This window comes from Pelobates fuscus, chromosome 1, assembly GCF_036172605.1.
Source record: "Pelobates fuscus isolate aPelFus1 chromosome 1, aPelFus1.pri, whole genome shotgun sequence".
Lineage (NCBI taxonomy): Eukaryota > Metazoa > Chordata > Amphibia > Anura > Pelobatidae > Pelobates > Pelobates fuscus.
In genome coordinates, this window is record NC_086317.1 from 340,417,814 (window position 1) to 340,442,045 (window position 24,232).

Genomic DNA, 24,232 nt, shown 5'->3' on the forward strand with positions numbered 1-24,232 from the left:
GGTAACTATGTGATTGTCTGCTTGTGTGTGTGTGACCGTCTTCCTGTGTGTGTGACTGTCTGCCTGTGTGTGTGACTGTCTGTGTGTGTGTGACTGTCTGTGTGTGTGTGTGACTGTGTGTGACTGTCTGCGTGTGTGTGTGTGTGACTGTCTGTGTGTGTGTGTGTGTGACTGTCTGCGTGTGTGTGTGGCTGTCTGTGTGTGGTTGTCTGCCAGTGTGTGTGTCACTGTCTGTGTGTTTGACTGTCTGTATGTGTGTGCCTATCTGCCTGTCTGTGTGTGTGGCTGTCTGCCTCTGTGTGTTTGGCTGTCTGCCTGTGTGTTTGTGTGTGGCTGCCTGTGTGTGTGTGTGTGAGACTGCCTATGTGTGACTGACTGGGCAGACTAGATGGGCCGAATGGTTCTTATCTGCCGTCACATTCTGTGTCTTTGTGTGTGGCTGTCTGTGTGTGACTGCCTGCGTGTGTTTTTGTGTGTGCGTGTGTATGGCTGTCTGCCTGTGTGTGTGTGTGTGTGTGTGTGAAGGAGGGGGGGGGAGGAGTGGGGGAGGGGGGGCAGGATGGAGGGGCGCTGTGAAGATTTTTCGCACAGGGCGCCCAAAGGCCTAAGGCCGGCCCTGGACACATCTGATTGACAGCAGTAGCTCTGTTGAGTGTCAAGAAGTGCCAGGTGTAGGAAAAATACTGAGACAAAGTAATCCCTACTTTGTCTCAGTTTATCTCTTGACTGGGTTGGAATTTCAGTAAAATTACAACATAGTCAATATGAGTATATCATAAAGATTCTTTCTTTATAAAATACTAATTTTGCAGGCTTTGGGTGTGGGGTGACAGTGCGGCTTTAAATATATATTAAAATAACTAATATATCCTGACCTCTCATTACTTTTCTCCTTCTTCCTCTTTCTCTAACTCCTTCTCTCTCTTCTTTCCTGAAATCCCTTTTTCGGGTTCTTTCTAAAAAGTAAAAATCCTCAGGACCTGAGACAGAGTATTATACCCAACTAATACCTGGCATTTTAGTATTCATATAAATCAGTTTATCACAGAGAGAGGCATTTATTACTACTACTGCATTCTCTTGAATGTTCGATAACCACTTGGTCTACTCGCATGTATATTGTCTGTATATTCCTCTCTGCTATACGTAACGCAACTTTCTCTGTAAACTGATGTGTGTGCCATATTGTAATCTGAACGTCTTGGTTGTTTCTGAGAAAAATAAAGAATGAAAAAAAAATAAAAAATATCTCTTTAAAAAATAATTCAAAGAGATAGATGTAAAAGTTGTATGAAAACCTGAATATGTTATCATCATTAGGATGTTACATTCTATGTTGCAGGAGTGATGCATGTATGGAGGTTCTCTGCTGTTAGTTGTTCCTCCTTTTTATATTTTTCCCCTCAGATTTTACTGATCCCTTCATTATGTGATGACATCAAACAAGGCTCCCTTGTTTCTATCAGGATAGATTATTTTTCCTTGTTTGGACTTCTGTGTTTTCTCAATGGTCCTATATATATATACCGTATATATTTGTTTATGTATTCTTGGACGCTCACTTATATTTCTTTATTTTATTATATGGAACTCTTACCCTAAACTGTTTACTAGTAAATTAGTTACTAGTAGTTTGCAGTACTGGAAACCATTTCCAGTTTTCCGTTTTTTGTTTGTTTTTATGTTTTATGCAATATAATTAACTGTATTTTAATTTTTGGAAACATGAGTCTGTACATTATCAATATACTAGTCACAATCACTGAGCATGAGATTTGGCATGGTCTTCAGGTATATGTGTCAGTTTCTCATTAAAAAAAATGGATCTCTACATTTTGGTTGTAGTTGCTTACCTTTGCAGAACAATTTTTAAACATATGTAATACAACTGATTTATTATTTATTGGAATGTGCTTTGCTGATGATATTAATTTTTATATAAAATAAAATGTTTTTTCACCACAGTTAAAACCTCAGCGTCAGGAAGTACTTCCTCTGTTTTGTTGCCAAAGCAATCAAAGTCCAAATTCTCAACAAATAAACCTTCTCAAGAAGATTTCCAAACAGAATCAAAAAACCTGACACCTGAACCACAGTATACCCTGCCCTTGAAAAGCTCTACCCCTAAGTAAGACCAATATCTTGTCATTAACGTAGATATGTACTTTGAGAAGACGACACTTGTTTTACATTGTACTTTTAATTTCTTTTATAGAGTTATGCTGGTTTCTGCAAAAGACTCCCATGTTCCAAAGCAGTCAAGCATTGGGTAATATTTAATACTATCTATATCTGACATATATAACATGTCTTTTTATTTGTGCTTAACGTGTGCCAGGAATTCCCTCTGCCAAAAATGTATTTGTGCTTAGCTGGTGGCAGGAGTTTCCTGGCCTTCCCATTATAAGGAGTCAAATCATTTTGAACAGTTTGGCACTTGTTTGTTCCCCGGGCACCCATGCTGCTTTTGGTTATCACATGTGCCTAAAGTTTTCATTGCTCTGTTCCTATGCCCGTTTTGTGAAACCTTTTTGATTATTTAGTGATTGAGAGTGTCAGTGGACAGGATGAAATCCAGTAGACATTAATGTCCATTTCAATTATGTTCCTGAAAGACAAAATTTGGATGTTGATAATTTGGATGTGGATTTTTGCAACCAGATGTTATGAAAAAAAGAATCATTAATAGAAAGTAGTCAAATTTCTAAAGAATCGTGGCACACAACTGGTCATTTATTGAGATTCCAAACTTTAGGATTGTGTATTTGCATGTTTTTATATATCTGGCTAAAGTGGGTACATTGAATGTTCAGGTCAGTTTTCTGGTTAAATTATGAAGTGTTCCTCAGAAAATAGAATACCCTCACATTCTTGTTCATCTACAGTCCGTTACAGAATCTATATTATTTATAATAATTTGTGAAATACCTGTGATAATATTTTTACTTTTCTATGATGACTAGCCAGCATTAGCGGTGACGGAGTATGTGTAACTAAATCTGAAATACAACAATACTATGTTTTATTTGTCGTGCCGCTTGGTAATTCCTATCTTAATACACGTTTCAGAACACCTCCATTTAGCTCCGATGATGAGTCTGATGACAGTAAGTCTGCCAAGCAACCACTCAAATTTACAAATACCTTTAAACCAAACAGTTTATTCGACTGGAAAGGTAACCAAGGCTTTGCAGTAAATGATAGTGACTCAGAAGGAAGTTTACTTGAAGCTGTTGAACCTCAGAGTGTCCATAGGAATAGCATTCAGAAGCAACCACCAGTGAAGCCAACCAGAGGTAAGGACAGTGATATTTGTGTCGAGGTGTAGTAGCCCTAGCACTTTGTTTTCCAGGTATATACTAAGGAATTGGCTGTACAGTTTTAACATAAATTTTTAGGTCTAACACTATCAAACACTAAGGCTGAAATGTTGTTTCTTCTAGAGGTACTTAACATGTAAAGTGATGTGCTGGACCATTGCTTCTTCAGTTTATGGCGACTGTTTCCAGGCATCAAAGGAGGAAACTGTACTTTCGTGTCTGCCTCTACCAAGTGTTAGTATATTGTGGTGAAAGTACACTTATGGATGCTAATAAACAGATAGCAGCTGCAGAAAGGCTGCTTTCAACTTCTTCACGAGTTTTACTTATCAGATATGATGACTAGGATTGTTGCCAATGCTGAATTACATATCCCTTGAACTTTTGCTGGACAGAGGTTTCTGAATGATATGCTCCTAATTTCGCTATAGGAAAGCATTGGATTGGCTGAGAATACAAGGATTAATTATCTCAGCCAATAGAGGCGGTGTGACTGCGGCAAGACCGAGTGATAAGTAATTTATGTAATGGATAATGGGTGGCCCAATAATCCAAACAGTTAGTACAGGGTTCAAAATTTCCATTTGTCACTAGCCATTTGCGAAAAGAAATTCACCCCTTGTGAGGCATGCTATGGCTTGCAGTGGCAAGTAACCTTTAAGGAATGGCTAGTAGCATAGGATTTCAAATTGTAATCCCTGGTTAGTTAAACACTCGAGCGTTGTTTGTATTCATATTTGGTAGAGTGTTTCTTTCATGGCTCTGTTAATAACATAATTTTTATTGTCTATAGTTACAAATTCTGCTATGTATTTTTTTTTTTTTTTTTATAATTCTTTATTTGTGGCCAGCTCACAAACGCAAGAGGGCTTGCATGAATAAAACAGAAGAGAGGTTGTCAGTACAGTACATAACAGCAAAGCTAAACAGGTATACATTTTCTTAGAGTGGAATAGTTGGGAGCTGGGGTGTTTATTTTTTAGATAGCTTATCCAAGTGCATCTCCTCGAGACCTGGCCAAAGCAGGCACGCAAAGAGCCTGTTCGGAGGGTCGGCAGGTGATATCGTGCCAGTCAGTAGGTCTGTTGCGTGGGCCTAAAGTGTCCCTGGCCAGAGCAAAACTAACAAACTAAAAGGAAACATATATGAGTATATACAGTCGTTATAATTGTGATGACTGCGCCTTTTGGTTCTATCTACCTGCCGCCTGTTTGTGAAGCGACTTGCCCTATTGTGGCTGTACTGGGCAGCAGGCGTAGTGCCAGACTAGTCTACAACCCGTGCTGTCTTTGGTTCCTGTGCTAGGTCCCTTTTGGGTTGAGGGAGGGGGGGGGGGGGAGGGGGAGCGGAAGTGCCCCTTTCCTACAAATGATCTGGATATATGAGTAGTTAACATATCATCAGGTGGGTTTTGGCTGGTCAACTAAAAAGAAAGGATTCCAAAAGTAAAATTTAAAGAACTTCAAACCGCTAGTACTTTAGAGTTCTTCTTCCCAGAAGTGAAGTAATTAGGTTGAGAGCCCCCTAATGAAGGTGGTAACTGCCGCATACATGTCAGGCGTCGCTCCCTGTGGGACAAATGGAGTGCTCTTTACCGGGTCCCAGGGGTGCGTTGCTGTGGTGGTTCCTGCAGAACTTGTTGGCCAAAGTGTATCTGCTGGTAGGTCGAGTGGCTGTAATCAAGTGATAGCTCTTTGTTGGTCCGAGATAGTATAGGTGAGCGCCAAGGACATTTTATGTTGTGCTTTTGTAGTAGTACTGTCTTCATTGCAGTGTGTTACCTGATAGGTCTGCATAAAAGGACAGTGACATGCTTTCAAAGTTGTATAAGGCGAGAATCGCTGTCTTGTCTGCCAGATTGCGATACCTCATCACGAGGTCTCTGGGTGCCGACGCTGGCACACCCAGCTTGGGAATCCGGAAAACAGCATTTACGCTGACGTTCCTGGCCTGTTTGGGTGCAAGTAAAGCTCCAATCAACCTCTGCATCAGGTGTGGGAGTTCTTCTGTGGGGATGTCCTCCATAACTCCACAGCTTTTCAAATTATTACGGCGTTTTAGCTCCTTTAGTGTTGCAAAGCGTACTTCACTCTTGGCCTGCTGCAGTTTCAGTGTCTGCACCTCATGTTGTAGTTCAGCGATGAGTGTGTGCGTAGAGGTAGTTTCCACACCCCCAATGCAGCCAACCAGGCCTGTGAGGTCTGAACGGAGTTGAGCCATTTCTGCCTGGAGGGCCTTCTGTAAGTCTCCTAGCATGATTTTCAGTGTCTCTGCAGTCACCGATCCAGATCCGCTGGTTCTATGAGCCTTCTGTGATGGCTTTCATGGAGGTAGACCGTAGATTGCCTAATTGAGATCCACATCCTCTGAGGAGTCTGTGTAATCCTCTATGTCGAGATGGCCGCACACGCCCTCTGCTTGGCGAAATAGATCTCCAATGCTGACTCCCTGTCTGAGTTTGTCGTTTTTTTGCTTTTTAGTCTTTCTTCCAATGGTAAGCAGGTGTTGTGGGATCCCGTTTTTCGATCCCTGGGGCGTTAGGAATTGCTGGTATATTTAGTATAGCCTCTAACATGCGTCCATTCAGTTTTGTATTTTATACCCAACTTCAGATTTTCCAAATCCGTCTTGTTCAGGATTTCATTAACACATAATTTGTTATCATTGTAGGTGATCAGCCTAAATCCTATTATTATAAACCAAAATCTGGATTAATACTGTCACTGACTGTTCTCTCTAATTGTAATGTATCTATACTACGTATCTATTTTTAATAGCAACCATGGTAAAGGATCGTACTGAACAAATCGAAAAGCAACTTTCAACCTACTCAACTAAACACAAACCAGTTAATGGTATTGATGTAATCCAACCATTTGTGAAAAAGGATGCTGTTATGGAACTAAAGGTGAGACCATCGTAATCTCAGTGCATGCAACTAGGACACTTTAGCAGTCTATTTAGAAACAGATATAGAATATGTTCCCTTTTAATTACTTAATTACTTCTTATTAATTCATTAATTACTATTTTTTTTGGATTTGATTGGATGTGATGTCCATATATAAATGCAAACAGGATTTATTAGAAATTAATAATACTTACTTAATAATTAATTACTATTCTTTTTTTGGGTTTGATTGGATATGATGTGTGTGTGTATATATATATATATATATATTATTAGTGTTCTTGCATAGCAAGACCACTTAATGTTATCTCTCATATATATTATTATTATTATTATAGCCAAATTTGCCACCCTAACTCCTCCCACAGTTTTTACGCTACATAGACCATAATATACCGAAACGTGCGGCTTGTTCCCGATCGGATTGCTATTACTTTGTAGAACTTTTCGCCGAATGGTTCACGGAATATCGTCGTTCTTGCAGCGAAATTTGTCCCATAGGAATGAATGGCAAAATGTTCAAAACTAGAGTGGGAGCTGGCAAAAGCAGAAAAATCAGGACATGATTTCTAAACTGCCACCACTCCTTCATTTTCAAGCCCACCTACACAAATCTTATATCAAAACGTTCAGCTATCCCTGCTGCCACTCAAAATGCCCACGGCTAAGCCATAGCCCTGATAGTTTTCACAATATGACCATTTGTTTGTAACTCACGCCGTCCATTGACATTCATTGAAACGCCACTCTGCAAAGCTCACACTTGAAGGGCAATTTCTAAACTGCGACTGGGCCTTCATTGTTAATATTGCAGAGACATACTATGCATCGAAATGTAGGTCTGGGTCTTGTGATTCTCACAATATAATCCTCTTCACTGTAAGATTTATAGTTTTTAAAATACGACCGTTTTAAGATGGCAACCGCCAAAATACTCTGACCTGTGCCAGGCTGCAGCAGCAAGTGATGTCATAGACAGAGCCTTTTGTACACCTGCTAGTGTTTTTATAAATGTATAGTTTAATGTAACTGTGCAAGAAAGTTGCAATTAAATGTTCTATATAAATGATAACTGTTACTCCGCCCACTCCAGTTGTAGACTAATGGTGGAGGCAAGAACACTTCACACAATTTCCCCAGAAATTGTAGCTTTTCTAGTTATTAAGTGTTCTTGCATAGCAAGACCACTTACTGTTATCTCACATATATATTATTATTATTATTATTATAGCCAAATTTGCCACCCTAACTCCTCCCACAGTTTTTACACTACATAGGCAAAAATATACCAAAACGTGCAGATTGTTCCCGATCGGATTGCTATTACTTTGTGGAACGTTTCGCTGAATGGTTCACGGAATATTGTCGTTCTTGTGGTGAAATTTGTCCCATAGGAATGAATGGCAAAGCTAAGCCATAGTCCTGATAGTTTTCACAATATGACCATTTGTTTGCAACTCACGCAGTCCATTGACAATCATTGAAACTCCGCTCTGCAAAGCTCACATTTGAAGGGCAATTTCTAAACTGCGACTGGGCCTTCATTGTTAATATTGCAGAGACATACTATGCATCAAAATGTAGGTCTGGGTCTTGTGATTCTCACAATATAAAGCTCTTCACTGTAAGATTTATAGTTTTTAAAATACGACCGTTTGAAGATGGCAACTGCCAAAATACTCTGACCTGTGCAAGGCTGCAGCAGCAAGTGATGTCATAGACAAAGCTTTTTTCACACCTGCTAATGTTTTTATAAATGTATGTTTTTTTTTTTTTAATTCTTTATTTTATTTGTGCATGGCTTAAACAATCATGTTTGTACCGCCACAATAGCAGGTGCAAGCAGGTTTGAAAACATACATTAACATAGGTATGGCATTGAAATACATAGCACAGTTTTTTTTTTTTTTGTATTCAAGATAGGAGACGAGTTAAAAGTTAAACGCTGGATCATAGTTACACAAAAAAATCTGCTTGTCTCAGAGTTTAGTAATGCAGTATACTGATTAATCTTACAGCCTAGGGAATAACATGCTAGCTGAAAATATCTGAGGCTTGCTTGGTACATATAGTAAAATCGCTATTCTATCTAAACTTAGAATTGGCATGCTGTGTCACGAGCTACCTGAATGTATACATGCAGTTTAATCATATTTGCATTGCAATCTGTGAATAACATATAATCTATCAATAAGCTATTCTCGCTTAGCTGCTAGGTTACTTATATTAGATCAGCGCTTCGCTGCCTGATAACAGGCTTGAGAGATGGAACAAAGGCAAAAACTTAAAGCTTGGTTATAGTAGAGTAGGTGAGGAAGACAAATATGCTAGGCAATGTGGCACGGTTGGCGTTTGCTTAAAATATAAAAAGAAAAATTATGCCACCGTGAGTAACAAATAACCCTGGGTTCCGAACAGAGACTCCTCTCCCAGAGGAGGACTTGATCTTGATTGAAGTTATTCTGGAGGTAGAGAGTAGGCAGCCCCAGTCCTCATGCAGAGAGCAGCCAACTCCCATCACTGGCAGGTCACAGTTCTTTGCTTTTCAGCTCTGTCCGAGTAAAGATGTTGTGGTGTGGCTTGTCAAGTAGTTTCAGACGGTTGCTGGTGGGAGCTGGGTATGTGTGAGGTCTTCACACTGATCCTCAACTGTCGTGCGCGTAGCTCGCTTGTACAGCAACGTGCCGGCTTACAGTCTGAGTACCCTTGGAGCCGCTTGCCAGTCAGATGGTCTCCGCTCAAGGTCCTCGGTGTCGATTGGAGCACCTCAGGCCGGGACACAGGATAGGTAGGTTGCTCTAAAGATTTCTCCCTGAGTTGCCCGTTGTGAGCGCCAAGAGCCCCGAGGAGGGGCCGTCCTCTCCACAGCGTGCCGTTCAGGCTCAGCCGCCATCTTAGATGAAAAACAAAGTCCCCGCTCGTTGTGGAACCCCAGGGTAGGCCGGGATGACCCCCACCGGCCCAGAGGGGGGGAAGCAGGGCCATCACCCCACTGCATTAGGGTACCTCCGTGTTGCAGCCAGGCAGGATAGCAGGGCGGCGGCCGTCCGCCCTACTCACCACCTGGATAGGGTTGACTAGGCCTCGGTCTCGAAGCTCCGTTTTCACTCCAAACACGGTCCCAGAGGCGGGTCGCTGTCTGATCTCCGGTCCAAGCACCTCATAGTGCAGTTGCCTGCCGTTACTCAGTGCCAGAAAATGCATTTTGGGGCCATATTGCCTGAAAATTACGGGAGCTATAGTGCCATGCATCCACTCTGCTTGGCGGTCCGGACTCACGCAGTCCATTGACAATCATTGAAACTCCACTCTGCAAAGCTCACATTTGAAGGGCAATTTCTAAACTGCAACTGTGTCTTCATTTTTAATACTTCAGAGGCATACTATGCATCAAGATGTAGGTCTGGGTCTTGTGATTCTCACAATATAAAGCTCTTCGCTGTAGGATGTATAGTTTTTAAAATACGACCGTTTGAAGATGGCAACCGACAAAATACTCTGACCTGTGCCAGGCTGGAGCAGCAAGTGATGTCATAGACAGGGCCTTTTGTACACCTGCTAATGTTTTTATAACTGTATGTTTTAATGTAACTGTGAAGCACTTTGGGCAACAACGTTGCAATTAAATGTGCTATATAAATAATAACGGTTACTCCGCCCACTCCAGTTGTAGACTACTGGTGGAGGCAAGAACACTTCACACAATTTCCCCAGAAATTGTAGCTTTTCTAGTTATTATTATTTTTTGTATATATTAACAGTGTATGAAACTATAATATGCTTCATGTACGCAGTTTATATTTACAATTCTTCAAAACACTATTTTATTGTGTGTATATATATATATATATATATATATATATATATATGTGTGTGTATGTATATTGTTTTGTAGGTAGGTATGTGATTTCTTAAATTGTTACTGCACACACTGTCTGCGAGAATTCTCAGTGCTGTATTGAATGCATCAGCACAGTGGCCAAAGTGTTGACATCTGCGGCTGTCAGCAGTGAATCCACTGGATTTCTGCTTCCTCATCTCTGGACCACAAGACTGTCATTGTGACAAATATGTAGTCCATAGGCAGCTCAGGTGACACTGGGTGACAGCTCATTGCTTGTACTCAAATGCTAGGAACTGTCATGTGCAGTGCTAGCTATTTCATGGAAGTTGGCTGTGTGTGCTTTTTCCCTGTCCGTTCCCAGAGGAAGTTTTCCAATAGTAAGTATCTTTAAAGCATGGCTAGTAGTTTAAGACATTTTTAAGCTATGCATAGAATGTGCAACTGTTTGTTATTCTACAGTCTAGTTCTGCATTTTAATGAAGTTGACTGTTATTCAGTGGTTTACTACTGATTCATCCAGTTTTTGACACTTATATAAAATGTGTTACTAATTAACTTTTAATTAACAACAGTCAACTAGTCTTTCCAAGAGCATTGACGGCACCAAATTAAATTATAATTTCCCTTTTTCAACTGAAATTACAGATTAAGTTATAGTCACCCATGCTTTTATTTGATGGAAAAAAAATACAAAAACATTGTATTGTATTTCATGCACTTATTACTTGCATGTCATTACTTTAAGCCGTAGTTCCAGTATGGAGGTGAAGTCCAGGGGTGACCTGATTGTAATAATGATCATTTGAAATGACAGAGCTCCCTAATTTGGTGTAAACGATAAACAGGCCAATTAAAATAAGTTAATATGTATAGGAATGCATTAAATCACTGACTCAAATAGCATATGTGTTTATTAGAACCAACACTGTTATGTACAGGATGGTGGGTCAGCTGTGATTACTGTTTCAAGAAGATATTGTTCTTAATGTACCAACATGATTTTTAGAACATAACCATTGGTCAGCAGGAAGTGCAAAACAGACCAGTTGTCAAATAAAAGTGATATAAGAAGACAATTCTCAGTTTGCCAGTGTAAAATGAATAATGTTTCTTTGTCTTCTTACCTAAGGCTGGTGACCTTGATGACAGTGATTTTGATAGCACCTCCTTGGAAGAAGAAGCATTTGAAGTGCCGAGGTCTGTAAAAAAACGCCAAGATACTGCAATAAAAAAGAAGGGATTTCCACCTGTCCCTGTTAAAACTGCATTTGGCCCTACAAAACTGCCTAAAGGAGGTAACTATTCTTTCTTTTAAAAGACCAAGACATCTGGCCAGATAAACAGAGGACGTGTGCATTTATATATTTTACATGTCATAGGGCTACGCTAAGATGCTATCTGTACACTAATTAAGTACTGTTCATATATTTGTATCCTCATTTTATGGATACTAGTAACCTACTGTGATTCCTGCTTTAATATGTTGCTTCCTTCCTCCTCTACTCTGCTACTCATTAAAGTTGGGATTCCAGAAGGAGGAGTGAGGAAAGAGAAGGGTAAACATTTTCCAGTTATTTTCTACGTCATTCACTGTGATGGTCTTTATGTGTAAATGTTCAGACAAAGCTGATTCTTTCTTGCTATTGCTTACGTCTCAACTAACTTGCCAACCTCACTCACCAGTAATTGTTCTTGCCTCTGTCTCCCCAATGCCCCTTCTCACTCTGTATTCCCGTACTTTGTGTGTCAGTGTTTTTTTTTTTTCTCCACCTCTCTCATCCATTCCCCCGCCTCTCCCTCCCAAAAAAGGTCTAGTTTATCTTCTGCATGTTTTTTTAAATCTTTCCGAGATGCCTCATTCAGCATCTCCCACTGTGACTTTCTTAGCAGTCTTTCCTCTTAGCAGCTGGTAAACAATGTCCAGAAATATAAAATATCTGTATATTTTTTTTATAAAACGTGCTAGTGCTGTTAAAAAATGTTGCATGCTCATTGTCTCATTCATTCTTCTCTTTTCCAGATGCTCGTGAAGGTGATACGTCCAGTACACTTCTTAGCACCTTAGTTACAGTGAGCGACTTCAGTGACTGTTCTGATGTATAAGCACATGGAAGGTTCCTCTGAAATGAATCTCCTGTCACAATTCATTATGCTGCCATACGGTGCCTTGGAGATTTAGGCTATTAAATTGACTTTCTTAATTATTTCAATGTGTTTTTAAACATATTTATTTTGGATAGTAGCACCAGTCTTTACACACAATAAACTAAAATGCAGATTGTGCTTCCAGTGATTAAGGCAGTCTTAAATTCTGTATATATTTAGTAACGTAAATGTATTTATTTAAAAAAAAGAAACTTGTAGAATACTGCCTAAAGTTTGTATTATGGTAATAGTGTATGATACCTTATAAAGGTAGTATTATGTATTATTCAATATATGGAGTCTGAATAAATATCAGTGTTAGAGATTTGATTTAGCAGACTATGCAAATTGAGCATATCTTATGTTAAATACAATGTCCAGTAAATAAATTCAGTGCAAGCTGATAAATTATGTTTATTTACTCTGTTTTGGGGATTTAGAGAAATAGATATTACATTTTCTGTAATCTAGGAGATATTTTTTTTTTTCTTTTTTTTTTATAACTGTATAATATATCACTGGGAACAAAAACCTGCTGATATGAATACCTATACACGTTCTAGTTACAATCTTTTGTAGTTCTCATCTGCAAACAGATTTGTCTAGTGAAAGTAGGAGCTTTAATCACTAGGCATAGACCATATAGGAAGTTGAGAATCAGGTTGCAAACTATGGTCCAAAAACTAATTGATGGGATGGTGATACTATTTAGCTATAGCCTACATTGTGTAACTCAATCAACTCATCACAAATTACTGATAAGAGGAAAACAGTTTAACATCAACATTCTGTCCCTGGGCATTCTGGACATTGGGAGTAATAGTGCGTACTATTATTCTCAGTGGGTGATCAGTGAAAGCCTGGGAGCATCAGGTGAGTGGCCAAGTAGAGGAGTGAGGTGGAGGTATAGTGGGTGCCATGGACAGAACTTTAGTGTTTATCTGTAAAGTTTAACATGTAAGGAAAGACGATTCCCGGTGACTCTAGGCCTTATAACCGCTTCATTGAGATTAAGTTGTTATGGTGCCAAATTGGGGCAGAGCTTTCCTTTAGTTTCTCAGAATGGAGTAAAACTGCCCCTCAACCATTGCCCCCCACCACAACCTTGACATTCTAGTGGACACAGTAACATACACTATCAAAGAAGAGATAGATATTTTTGATTAGTATGGCTAGCCAAAACGGCAGTAGCCACTCACAAACAGTACAATACTTTTAACTTCTTATTTTGTAAATCAGTACTTTTTTGCACTAATAATTAAATTACAACATAAACAAACAAGTGCGAATAGGATAGGGGACAATCTGCTAAATACAAATAAAACAAAACAGCATAGCGTATAACTGTGTGGAGACTGGCACTGTTATGTATTCATAATTGGTCACTCACAAATTTGTGGAGATAAAACAGCTTTGAGTGATATATTTTTCCTTCAGTGTCCAGGATGTTATCCCTCCTCACAGTTTCATCAATCCATAGATGTATATATCTCAAGAGAGGGAAAATATATACAAAAAATGTAGTGCACTTCCAGAGTATGAATAAAAAAGTATTTAATAACTTACATTCAAGTTTAAAACAAACAGCATGTCACCATAAAGCGTCCTACGCGTTTCGTCCTTAGCTTGGACTTCCTCAGGGACTTGGTGTCAATAAAGTGCAATAAAATATAATAGCAGCAATAAAATACATCCCTCCCACAGTCCTTTTATACATCCCCATTCAGTGTTGAAGTTCTTTCAGCTGATGTTCGATTTTCTTTTTCGCGGCATGGGGCCGGATGACGTCATCACGTACGTTGCGTGCGTTCCACTTGCGTTTCACGGAACCGGATGACGTCATTGCGTGCGTTGCGTGCGTTCCACTTTGCGTTTCACAGACCCGGAAGTGGGTCGTGATCGTTGGTCACTCGTTCTGTTACACTGACTCAAAGTATATTCAAGTGGGTGGACAAAACGGGGAAGGGGAGAGGGAAACAATTAAGAGAGTTCTCTGGAAGGCACTATCTTTCCAAGGCAGATGTGAAATAAAAAAACGAAGAAAACATATATTTATATTACAATCTGAGTTTGTAAATCTCTTAGTATGTAACCCATTTTCACAATTGAAGAATACAAATCTATATAGAGATGTATGTTTTTCCTTGTTTTACATCTATGTACAATTTATATAACTCATACCCAGAAATATATATTTTGTATACCTAAGACTATATAAAGGAATCTTAAACTGGACATCTCATACAATTACAGTGTAATATGTATTATACATATGATGTACAGATGATACTGTAGTTGGTGGAACCCATTTTCATTGTACCTTTGTCTCATTCATCTTATGGAAAAGAGATATATATATCTCTAGATAAAGAAGGGGATATATTAAAAAAATGTTAAGTTGTATGAATAAAAATAAAAATAAAAATAAAAATAAAAATAATAAATATAATAAAAATGAAAATAAAAATAAAAATAAAAATAAAATTAAAAATAAAATTAAAAATAAAAATAAAAATATATAGAATATATAAAAAATGAAAAAATAAAAATAAAAATAGAAATAAAAATAAAATATAAAAATGAAAATTAAGTTAAATTAGAAATAAGAATAAAATGAAAAAATGTATATACATAACAATAATTTTTAGTTTTTGAATGAGAGAAAAGTGCAATGATTCCCAAACATTCCACAGAAACAGAATATGAAATAGATGGTGCATTTAGTCTTCAAAAAAACTCCATAAATCTATATCTAAATTTAGACCAAGGGGTTGGAGTGTTTTTAATTTATTGATCCAAAAAGTCTCTCTTTGAGAGAGCTTTTTGGTCAAATCCCCTCCTCTCCAATATGGGTCCACATGTTCTATACCCAAAAAACTGAAATTCCGCCAATCAAATTTATTGCAGGTATTGCAATGTAGTGGTACTATATGTTTCGTTGAATTTTTCCTGATATTATTTTGATGTTCTAATATCCTCTCTTTTAGTTTTCTGCATGTTCTCCCCACGTACTGTTTCCCGCAAGGGCATTGTAGCATGTATACCACGTTTTTCGTATTACAATTTATATTCGATTTTATTTTAAATCTCTCTTTTGTAGTAAAGCTTATAAATTCTTTTTTTTGGGTAAATTTTTGGTTTTTGCATGCTTTGCAAGAATTACAGGGGTTGAAACCGCTGATGTTTAGAGTCGTACTTTTGCGTGGAATTTTTAGAGCATAACTTGGTGCCAATAGATTTTTTAAGTTTTTTGTTCTCCTGAAAATGACTGGTGTTTTTTTTGGGAGCACTTTCCCCAAAATGGGATCCTGACGTAAGATATCCCAATGTTTGTTGAGAATCTTTTTTATTTTCCAATGTTGTGTGTTATATTGGGTCGAAAAAGAAAAATTATAGTTGTCCTTAGAATGTTTTTTGGGATTAGATACTATTAAGTCTCTTCTGTTCTTTTCTCCTACTTCCTTAATTTCTTTGTCTAGCAAAGTTGTTTCATATTTTTTTGCCACAAATTTATTTTTTAAATGTTTGGCTTGTTCCCTAAAGTCTGAATTTTTTGTACAATTCCTTCTCACTCGTATTAGCTGGCTTCTTGGTATGGTCTCCAGCCATTTATCTTTGTGACAACTTTTTCTATGAATAAAGCTATTACCCTCCGTTTTTTTAAAAAAACATTTTGATTGAATCTGATTATCTTCTATGAAGAGATTTAGATCCAGAAAGTTAATGCTAGTGGTGTTTGTTTCATGTGTAAATTTTAAACCATAGTCATTTTGATGGATGTAGTGTATAAATGATGACAAATCTTCGTGTGAGCCTCGCCAGATTAGTATTATGTCATCAATAAAACGTTTCCATAGGACCAGGTTCGCTACCCAGCTATGCCCACTCCATATGTGGTTGGATTCCCAATCCCTCATATATATGTTTGCATAGCTGGGGGCGAACCTGGTCCCCATGGCTGTGCCGGTGGTTTGAAGGTAAAATGAATCATCAAAGAAAAAATAATTATGTTTAAGAATGTAGTGGATACTATTTAAAATGAAATTTCGAAAGTTTGGTGGTATATTTTCATCTTTTTCCATCATACGTTCCACTGCAACTATACCTTTGTTGTGTTTTATTATTGTGTATAGTGACATGACATCTATGGTCACCCAGACATAATCGGGTTCCCAAATTACATTCTCCAAAATTCTTAAAACATGGGCAGTGTCTTTTAAGTAAGAAGGTGCTTCTTGTGCGTATTTCTGGAGGTGGTGATCTACAAATTCTGATAGATGGGCAGATACGGAGTTTATGCCACTGATAATTGGCCTACCTGGGGGGGTTGTGGGGTTCTTGTGTAGTTTGGGGAGAAAATAAAAAATGGGTATTATTGGAAAATTATTGAAAAGATATTCCTTATTGTTTTTAGAAATTATATCATTTTTATATGCTTGTTCCAATAAAGATCCCAAGATGGTGTTAAATCTTTTTGTTGGATCTCCTGTGAGTTTAATGTAAGTTCCTATATCTCCCAAAATTCTATGTGCCTCATTCATATAGTAATCTCTGGTCATGATGACTATAGCCCCCCCTTTGTCAGCTTCCTTTATTACTATGGTGTCCATTTTTTGTAATTTAGTTATGCTTGCTGATTCTTCTTTACTCATATTATATTTATTCACTCCTAAGTTTTTTTCTTTTTCCAATTTTTCTAGGTCATGGCATACCATATTATTGAATGTTTCTAGAAAGGGGCCTCTGTCCCCTACTGGATAGAAATGTGATTTCTTTTTAAATTGTTTCTGTTCTGTGGTGATTTCTTTTGTACTTTCTTCTATCTCTCTTTTTAGAAAAAATCTTTTTAGTGTCATTTTACGGATGTATTTTTGGACATCAATATATGTATTGAAGAAATTCATTTTTTGGTTAGGGGCAAATTTTAAGCCTTTGCTTAAAGCTTTTAAATCAGTATCACTCAGCTCTATATCAGTTAAATTATAAATTCCGTATTGCTTCTCTATTGTCTTAGAGAGTCCTCTCTTCGTGGATTCTCCTCTACTCTTTTTCTTTTTGAGTGGGTGTCTGATGTAATTCCCTGGTGATTGTAACGTGGTTTGAAGAATTGAGTTATTCTCCCATCCCTGTGATGGGATCCTCCCTCTAAAAAAAGGTTTTCACTCTCATCTGTATGTTCCAGATTAGTTCTTGTTGCCTGGGCATAAGATCTCTTTGGGGGGGAGTCGCGTCGATTTGGGGAAATTGATTCCCTCCTTCCCCTTTGTTTAGAGGAATTTCGGGTCTGTGAGATATTGTTTGTGGTAAATGTTTTGCGTCTTGTGACAGGTGGACTTCGTGTGTAATTATTAGAATGCCTTCTAATTTTAAAGGGTGAATTTTGTGTCTGGTTAATTAAAGGATTTCTTATTCGAGTGGGTGAAATGTTTCTTTTATATGTATCTTGTCTTCTAAAGGAGGTATTTTTCTGTGATCCCTCAAAGTTTCTGGTGTCTCTATCAAAATTTCGTTTGTGTTTATTCTTAATTTTGTTACTAGTGGAAAAAGTGTTGAAAGTTTTATCTCTTCTATCTCTCTTCATTTTATTATTTTTAGTTTCTGATATTCTTTCTTCCAAATTGTTAATTACATTACAGATTTCTTGTTCTTTTTCTTTATATTTATTGGGCTCTATATTCTTACTTCCCTCAGATTCTAAGGTTTTGATATCTGTCTCTATTTGTTCTCTGCCTTGCTTTTCAAATTCAATTATTAATTTCATAAGATTTTGTGAGCATGTGTCTAAGATTAAGTCCCATTTTTTTAGGAATTCCTCATTATCTATACCACATGCAGGGATTTTTTCCACTCTCAATCCCCTAGGGATTAATCCCTCTTTAAGGTAGCTTTCCAAATAGGACACTTCCCACCATTTTTTTGTTTCTTTTACCATTAAGCGTTCTAATTTGGTAAAGTAATAATTATCAGAATCTCTTAAAGGGATATTGTCTATATTTTGGTGAAACATTTTTTCAAATCTAACATTTCTACCCCTTTGTATATTTGCAAATGAATAAGTTGCCATTACGGTTGTGTCACAATGGTGAGGATGATAATATACAAACAAAAACAACAAGATATGTGAACACAACCCAGTGAAAAGAAAATATAAATGAAAGCAAACCAGGACTTCCCCTATATCATAGGTGGAGTATCCAGGTAGATCCCCGAAGACTTCCTCTTGTCTTCAATAGGTATATGCGAATAGGATAGGGGACAATCTGCTAAATACAAATAAAACAAAACAGCATAGCGTATAACTGTGTGGAGACTGGCACTGTTATGTATTCATAATTGGTCACTCACAAATTTGTGGAGATAAAACAGCTTTGAGTGATATATTTTTCCTTCAGTGTCCAGGATGTTATCCCTCCTCACAGTTTCATCAATCCATAGATGTATATATCTCAAGAGAGGGAAAATATATACAAAAAATGTAGTGCACTTCCAGAGTATGAATAAAAAAGTATTTAATAACTTACATTCAAGTTTAAAACAAACAGCATGTCACCATAAAGCGTCCTACGCGTTTCGTCCTTAGCTTGGACTTCCTCAGGGACTTGGTGTCAATAAAGTGCAATAAAATATAATAGCAGCAATAAAATACATCCCTCCCACAGTCCTTTTATACATCCCCATTCAGTGTTGAAGTTCTTTCAGCTGATGTTCGATTTTCTTTTTCGCGGCATGGGGCCGGATGACGTCATCACGTACGTTGCGTGCGTTCCACTTGCGTTTCACGGAACCGGATGACGTCATTGCGTGCGTTGCGTGCGTTCCACTTTGCGTTTCACAGACCCGGAAGTGGGTCGTGATCGTTGGTCACTCGTTCTGTTACACTGACTCAAAGTATATTCAAGTGGGTGGACAAAACGGGGAAGGGGAGAGGGAAACAATTAAGAGAGTTCTCTGGAAGGCACTATCTTTCCAAGGCAGATGTGAAATAAAAAAACGAAGAAAACATATATTTATATTACAATCTGAGTTTGTAAATCTCTTAGTATGTAACCCATTTTCACAATTGAAGAATACAAATCTATATAGAGATGTATGTTTTTCCTTGTTTTACATCTATGTACAATTTATATAACTCATACCCAGAAATATATATTTTGTATACCTAAGACTATATAAAGGAATCTTAAACTGGACATCTCATACAATTACAGTGTAATATGTATTATACATATGATGTACAGATGATACTGTAGTTGGTGGAACCCATTTTCATTGTACCTTTGTCTCATTCATCTTATGGAAAAGAGATATATATATCTCTAGATAAAGAAGGGGATATATTAAAAAAATGTTAAGTTGTATGAATAAAAATAAAAATAATAAATATAATAAAAATGAAAATAAAAATAAAAATAAAAATAAAAATAAAATTAAAAATAAAATTAAAAATAAAAATAAAAATATATAGAATATATAAAAAATGAAAAAATAAAAATAAAAATAAAAATAGAAATAAAAATAAAATATAAAAATGAAAATTAAGTTAAATTAGAAATAAGAATAAAATGAAAAAATGTATATACATAACAATAATTTTTAGTTTTTGAATGAGAGAAAAGTGCAATGATTCCCAAACATTCCACAGAAACAGAATATGAAATAGATGGTGCATTTAGTCTTCAAAAAAACTCCATAAATCTATATCTAAATTTAGACCAAGGGGTTGGAGTGTTTTTAATTTATTGATCCAAAAAGTCTCTCTTTGAGAGAGCTTTTTGGTCAAATCCCCTCCTCTCCAATATGGGTCCACATGTTCTATACCCTGGATACTCCACCTATGATATAGGGGAAGTCCTGGTTTGCTTTCATTTATATTTTCTTTTCACTGGGTTGTGTTCACATATCTTGTTGTTTTTGTTTGTATATTATCATCCTCACCATTGTGACACAACCGTAATGGCAACTTATTCATTTGCAAATATACAAAGGGGTAGAAATGTTAGATTTGAAAAAATGTTTCACCAAAATATAGACAATATCCCTTTAAGAGATTCTGATAATTATTACTTTACCAAATTAGAACGCTTAATGGTAAAAGAAACAAAAAAATGGTGGGAAGTGTCCTATTTGGAAAGCTACCTTAAAGAGGGATTAATCCCTAGGGGATTGAGAGTGGAAAAAATCCCTGCATGTGGTATAGATAATGAGGAATTCCTAAAAAAATGGGACTTAATCTTAGACACATGCTCACAAAATCTTATGAAATTAATAATTGAATTTGAAAAGCAAGGCAGAGAACAAATAGAGACAGATATCAAAACCTTAGAATCTGAGGGAAGTAAGAATATAGAGCCCAATAAATATAAAGAAAAAGAACAAGAAATCTGTAATGTAATTAACAATTTGGAAGAAAGAATATCAGAAACTAAAAATAATAAAATGAAGAGAGATAGAAGAGATAAAACTTTCAACACTTTTTCCACTAGTAACAAAATTAAGAATAAACACAAACGAAATTTTGATAGAGACACCAGAAACTTTGAGGGATCACAGAAAAATACCTCCTTTAGAAGACAAGATACATATAAAAGAAACATTTCACCCACTCGAATAAGAAATCCTTTAATTAACCAGACACAAAATTCACCCTTTAAAATTAGAAGGCATTCTAATAATTACACACGAAGTCCACCTGTCACAAGACGCAAAACATTTACCACAAACAATATCTCACAGACCCGAAATTCCTCTAAACAAAGGGGAAGGAGGGAATCAATTTCCCCAAATCGACGCGACTCCCCCCCAAAGAGATCTTATGCCCAGGCAACAAGAACTAATCTGGAACATACAGATGAGAGTGAAAACCTTTTTTTAGAGGGAGGATCCCATCACAGGGATGGGAGAATAACTCAATTCTTCAAACCACGTTACAATCACCAGGGAATTACATCAGACACCCACTCAAAAAGAAAAAGAGTAGAGGAGAATCCACGAAGAGAGGACTCTCTAAGACAATAGAGAAGCAATACGGAATTTATAATTTAACTGATATAGAGCTGAGTGATACTGATTTAAAAGCTTTAAGCAAAGGCTTAAAATTTGCCCCTAACCAAAAAATGAATTTCTTCAATACATATATTGATGTCCAAAAATACATCCGTAAAATGACACTAAAAAGATTTTTTCTAAAAAGAGAGATAGAAGAAAGTACAAAAGAAATCACCACAGAACAGAAACAATTTAAAAAGAAATCACATTTCTATCCAGTAGGGGACAGAGGCCCCTTTCTAGAAACATTCAATAATATGGTATGCCATGACCTAGAAAAATTGGAAAAAGAAAAAAACTTAGGAGTGAATAAATATAATATGAGTAAAGAAGAATCAGCAAGCATAACTAAATTACAAAAAATGGACACCATAGTAATAAAGGAAGCTGACAAAGGGGGGGCTATAGTCATCATGACCAGAGATTACTATATGAATGAGGCACATAGAATTTTGGGAGATATAGGAACTTACATTAAACTCACAGGAGATCCAACAAAAAGATTTAACACCATCTTGGGATCTTTATTGGAACAAGCATATAAAAATGATATAATTTCTAAAAACAATAAGGAATATCTTTTCAATAATTTTCCAATAATACCCATTTTTTATTTTCTCCCCAAACTACACAAGAACCCCACAACCCCCCCAGGTAGGCCAATTATCAGTGGCATAAACTCCGTATCTGCCCATCTATCAGAATTTGTAGATCACCACCTCCAGAAATACGCACAAGAAGCACCTTCTTACTTAAAAGACACTGCCCATGTTTTAAGAATTTTGGAGAATGTAATTTGGGAACCCGATTATGTCTGGGTGACCATAGATGTCATGTCACTATACACAATAATAAAACACAACAAAGGTATAGTTGCAGTGGAACGTATGATGGAAAAAGATGAAAATATACCACCAAACTTTCGAAATTTCATTTTAAATAGTATCCACTACATTCTTAAACATAATTATTTTTTCTTTGATGATTCATTTTACCTTCAAACCACCGGCACAGCCATGGGGACCAGGTTCGCCCCCAGCTATGCAAACATATATATGAGGGATTGGGAATCCAACCACATATGGAGTGGGCATAGCTGGGTAGCGAACCTGGTCCTATGGAAACGTTTTATTGATGACATAATACTAATCTGGCGAGGCTCACACGAAGATTTGTCATCATTTATACACTACATCCATCAAAATGACTATGGTTTAAAATTTACACATGAAACAAACACCACTAGCATTAACTTTCTGGATCTAAATCTCTTCATAGAAGATAATCAGATTCAATCAAAATGTTTTTTTAAAAAAACGGAGGGTAATAGCTTTATTCATAGAAAAAGTTGTCACAAAGATAAATGGCTGGAGACCATACCAAGAAGCCAGCTAATACGAGTGAGAAGGAATTGTACAAAAAATTCAGACTTTAGGGAACAAGCCAAACATTTAAAAAATAAATTTGTGGCAAAAAAATATGAAACAACTTTGCTAGACAAAGAAATTAAGGAAGTAGGAGAAAAGAACAGAAGAGACTTAATAGTATCTAATCCCAAAAAACATTCTAAGGACAACTATAATTTTTCTTTTTCGACCCAATATAACACACAACATTGGAAAATAAAAAAGATTCTCAACAAACATTGGGATATCTTACGTCAGGATCCCATTTTGGGGAAAGTGCTCCCAAAAAAAACACCAGTCATTTTCAGGAGAACAAAAAACTTAAAAAATCTATTGGCACCAAGTTATGCTCTAAAAATTCCACGCAAAAGTACGACTCTAAACATCAGCGGTTTCAACCCCTGTAATTCTTGCAAAGCATGCAAAAACCAAAAATTTACCCAAAAAAAAGAATTTATAAGCTTTACTACAAAAGAGAGATTTAAAATAAAATCGAATATAAATTGTAATACGAAAAACGTGGTATACATGCTACAATGCCCTTGCGGGAAACAGTACGTGGGGAGAACATGCAGAAAACTAAAAGAGAGGATATTAGAACATCAAAATAATATCAGGAAAAATTCAACGAAACATATAGTACCACTACATTGCAATACCTGCAATAAATTTGATTGGCGGAATTTCAGTTTTTTGGGTATAGAACATGTGGACCCATATTGGAGAGGAGGGGATTTGACCAAAAAGCTCTCTCAAAGAGAGACTTTTTGGATCAATAAATTAAAAACACTCCAACCCCTTGGTCTAAATTTAGATATAGATTTATGGAGTTTTTTTGAAGACTAAATGCACCATCTATTTCATATTCTGTTTCTGTGGAATGTTTGGGAATCATTGCACTTTTCTCTCATTCAAAAACTAAAAATTATTGTTATGTATATACATTTTTTCATTTTATTCTTATTTCTAATTTAACTTAATTTTCATTTTTATATTTTATTTTTATTTCTATTTTTATTTTTATTTTTATTTTTATTTTTTCATTTTTTATATATTCTATATATTTTTATTTTTATTTTTAATTTTATTTTTAATTTTATTTTTATTTTTATTTTTATTTTTATTTTCATTTTTATTATATTTATTATTTTTATTTTTATTTTATTTTTATTTTTATTTTTATTCATACAACTTAACATTTTTTTAATATATCCCCTTCTTTATCTAGAGATATATATATCTCTTTTCCATAAGATGAATGAGACAAAGGTACAATGAAAATGGGTTCCACCAACTACAGTATCATCTGTACATCATATGTATAATACATATTACACTGTAATTGTATGAGATGTCCAGTTTAAGATTCCTTTATATAGTCTTAGGTATACAAAATATATATTTCTGGGTATGAGTTATATAAATTGTACATAGATGTAAAACAAGGAAAAACATACATCTCTATATAGATTTGTATTCTTCAATTGTGAAAATGGGTTACATACTAAGAGATTTACAAACTCAGATTGTAATATAAATATATGTTTTCTTCGTTTTTTTA

At 36.3% G+C, this 24,232-nt stretch overlaps 1 protein-coding gene and 1 long non-coding RNA gene across 5 annotated transcripts in view; one reads left to right on the plus strand and one right to left on the minus strand.

The window, feature by feature from the left end:
* Window positions 1-12,802, plus strand: part of DZIP1 (DAZ interacting zinc finger protein 1) — a 49,089-nt gene extending 36,287 nt beyond the window's left edge. For 2 of the 3 annotated variants that reach the window (XM_063425752.1, XM_063425756.1), the window contains exons 13-19: window positions 1,966-2,128; window positions 2,216-2,269; window positions 3,070-3,296; window positions 6,098-6,228; window positions 11,205-11,370; window positions 11,596-11,631; window positions 12,096-12,802. In XM_063425752.1, the coding sequence (XP_063281822.1) occupies window positions 1,966-2,128; window positions 2,216-2,269; window positions 3,070-3,296; window positions 6,098-6,228; window positions 11,205-11,370; window positions 11,596-11,631; window positions 12,096-12,178 (860 nt within the window). In that variant the 3' untranslated portion in view covers window positions 12,179-12,802. The remainder of the gene's footprint in view (window positions 1-1,965; window positions 2,129-2,215; window positions 2,270-3,069; window positions 3,297-6,097; window positions 6,229-11,204; window positions 11,371-11,595; window positions 11,632-12,095) is intronic. The other variant, XM_063425753.1, reaches the window with a different exon arrangement.
* Window positions 2,228-11,803, minus strand: LOC134566059 (uncharacterized). Of its 2 annotated transcripts, none has more exons than XR_010083982.1 (3): window positions 11,756-11,803; window positions 11,200-11,274; window positions 2,228-2,608 (listed from the first exon to the last, which is right to left on the minus strand). It is a non-coding gene; the product is annotated as an uncharacterized LOC134566059 (long non-coding RNA). The 2 variants fall into 2 exon arrangements; XR_010083983.1 differs by having other exon boundaries at window positions 11,200-11,295; window positions 11,756-11,791.
* Window positions 12,803-24,232: the final 11,430 nt, after the last annotated feature.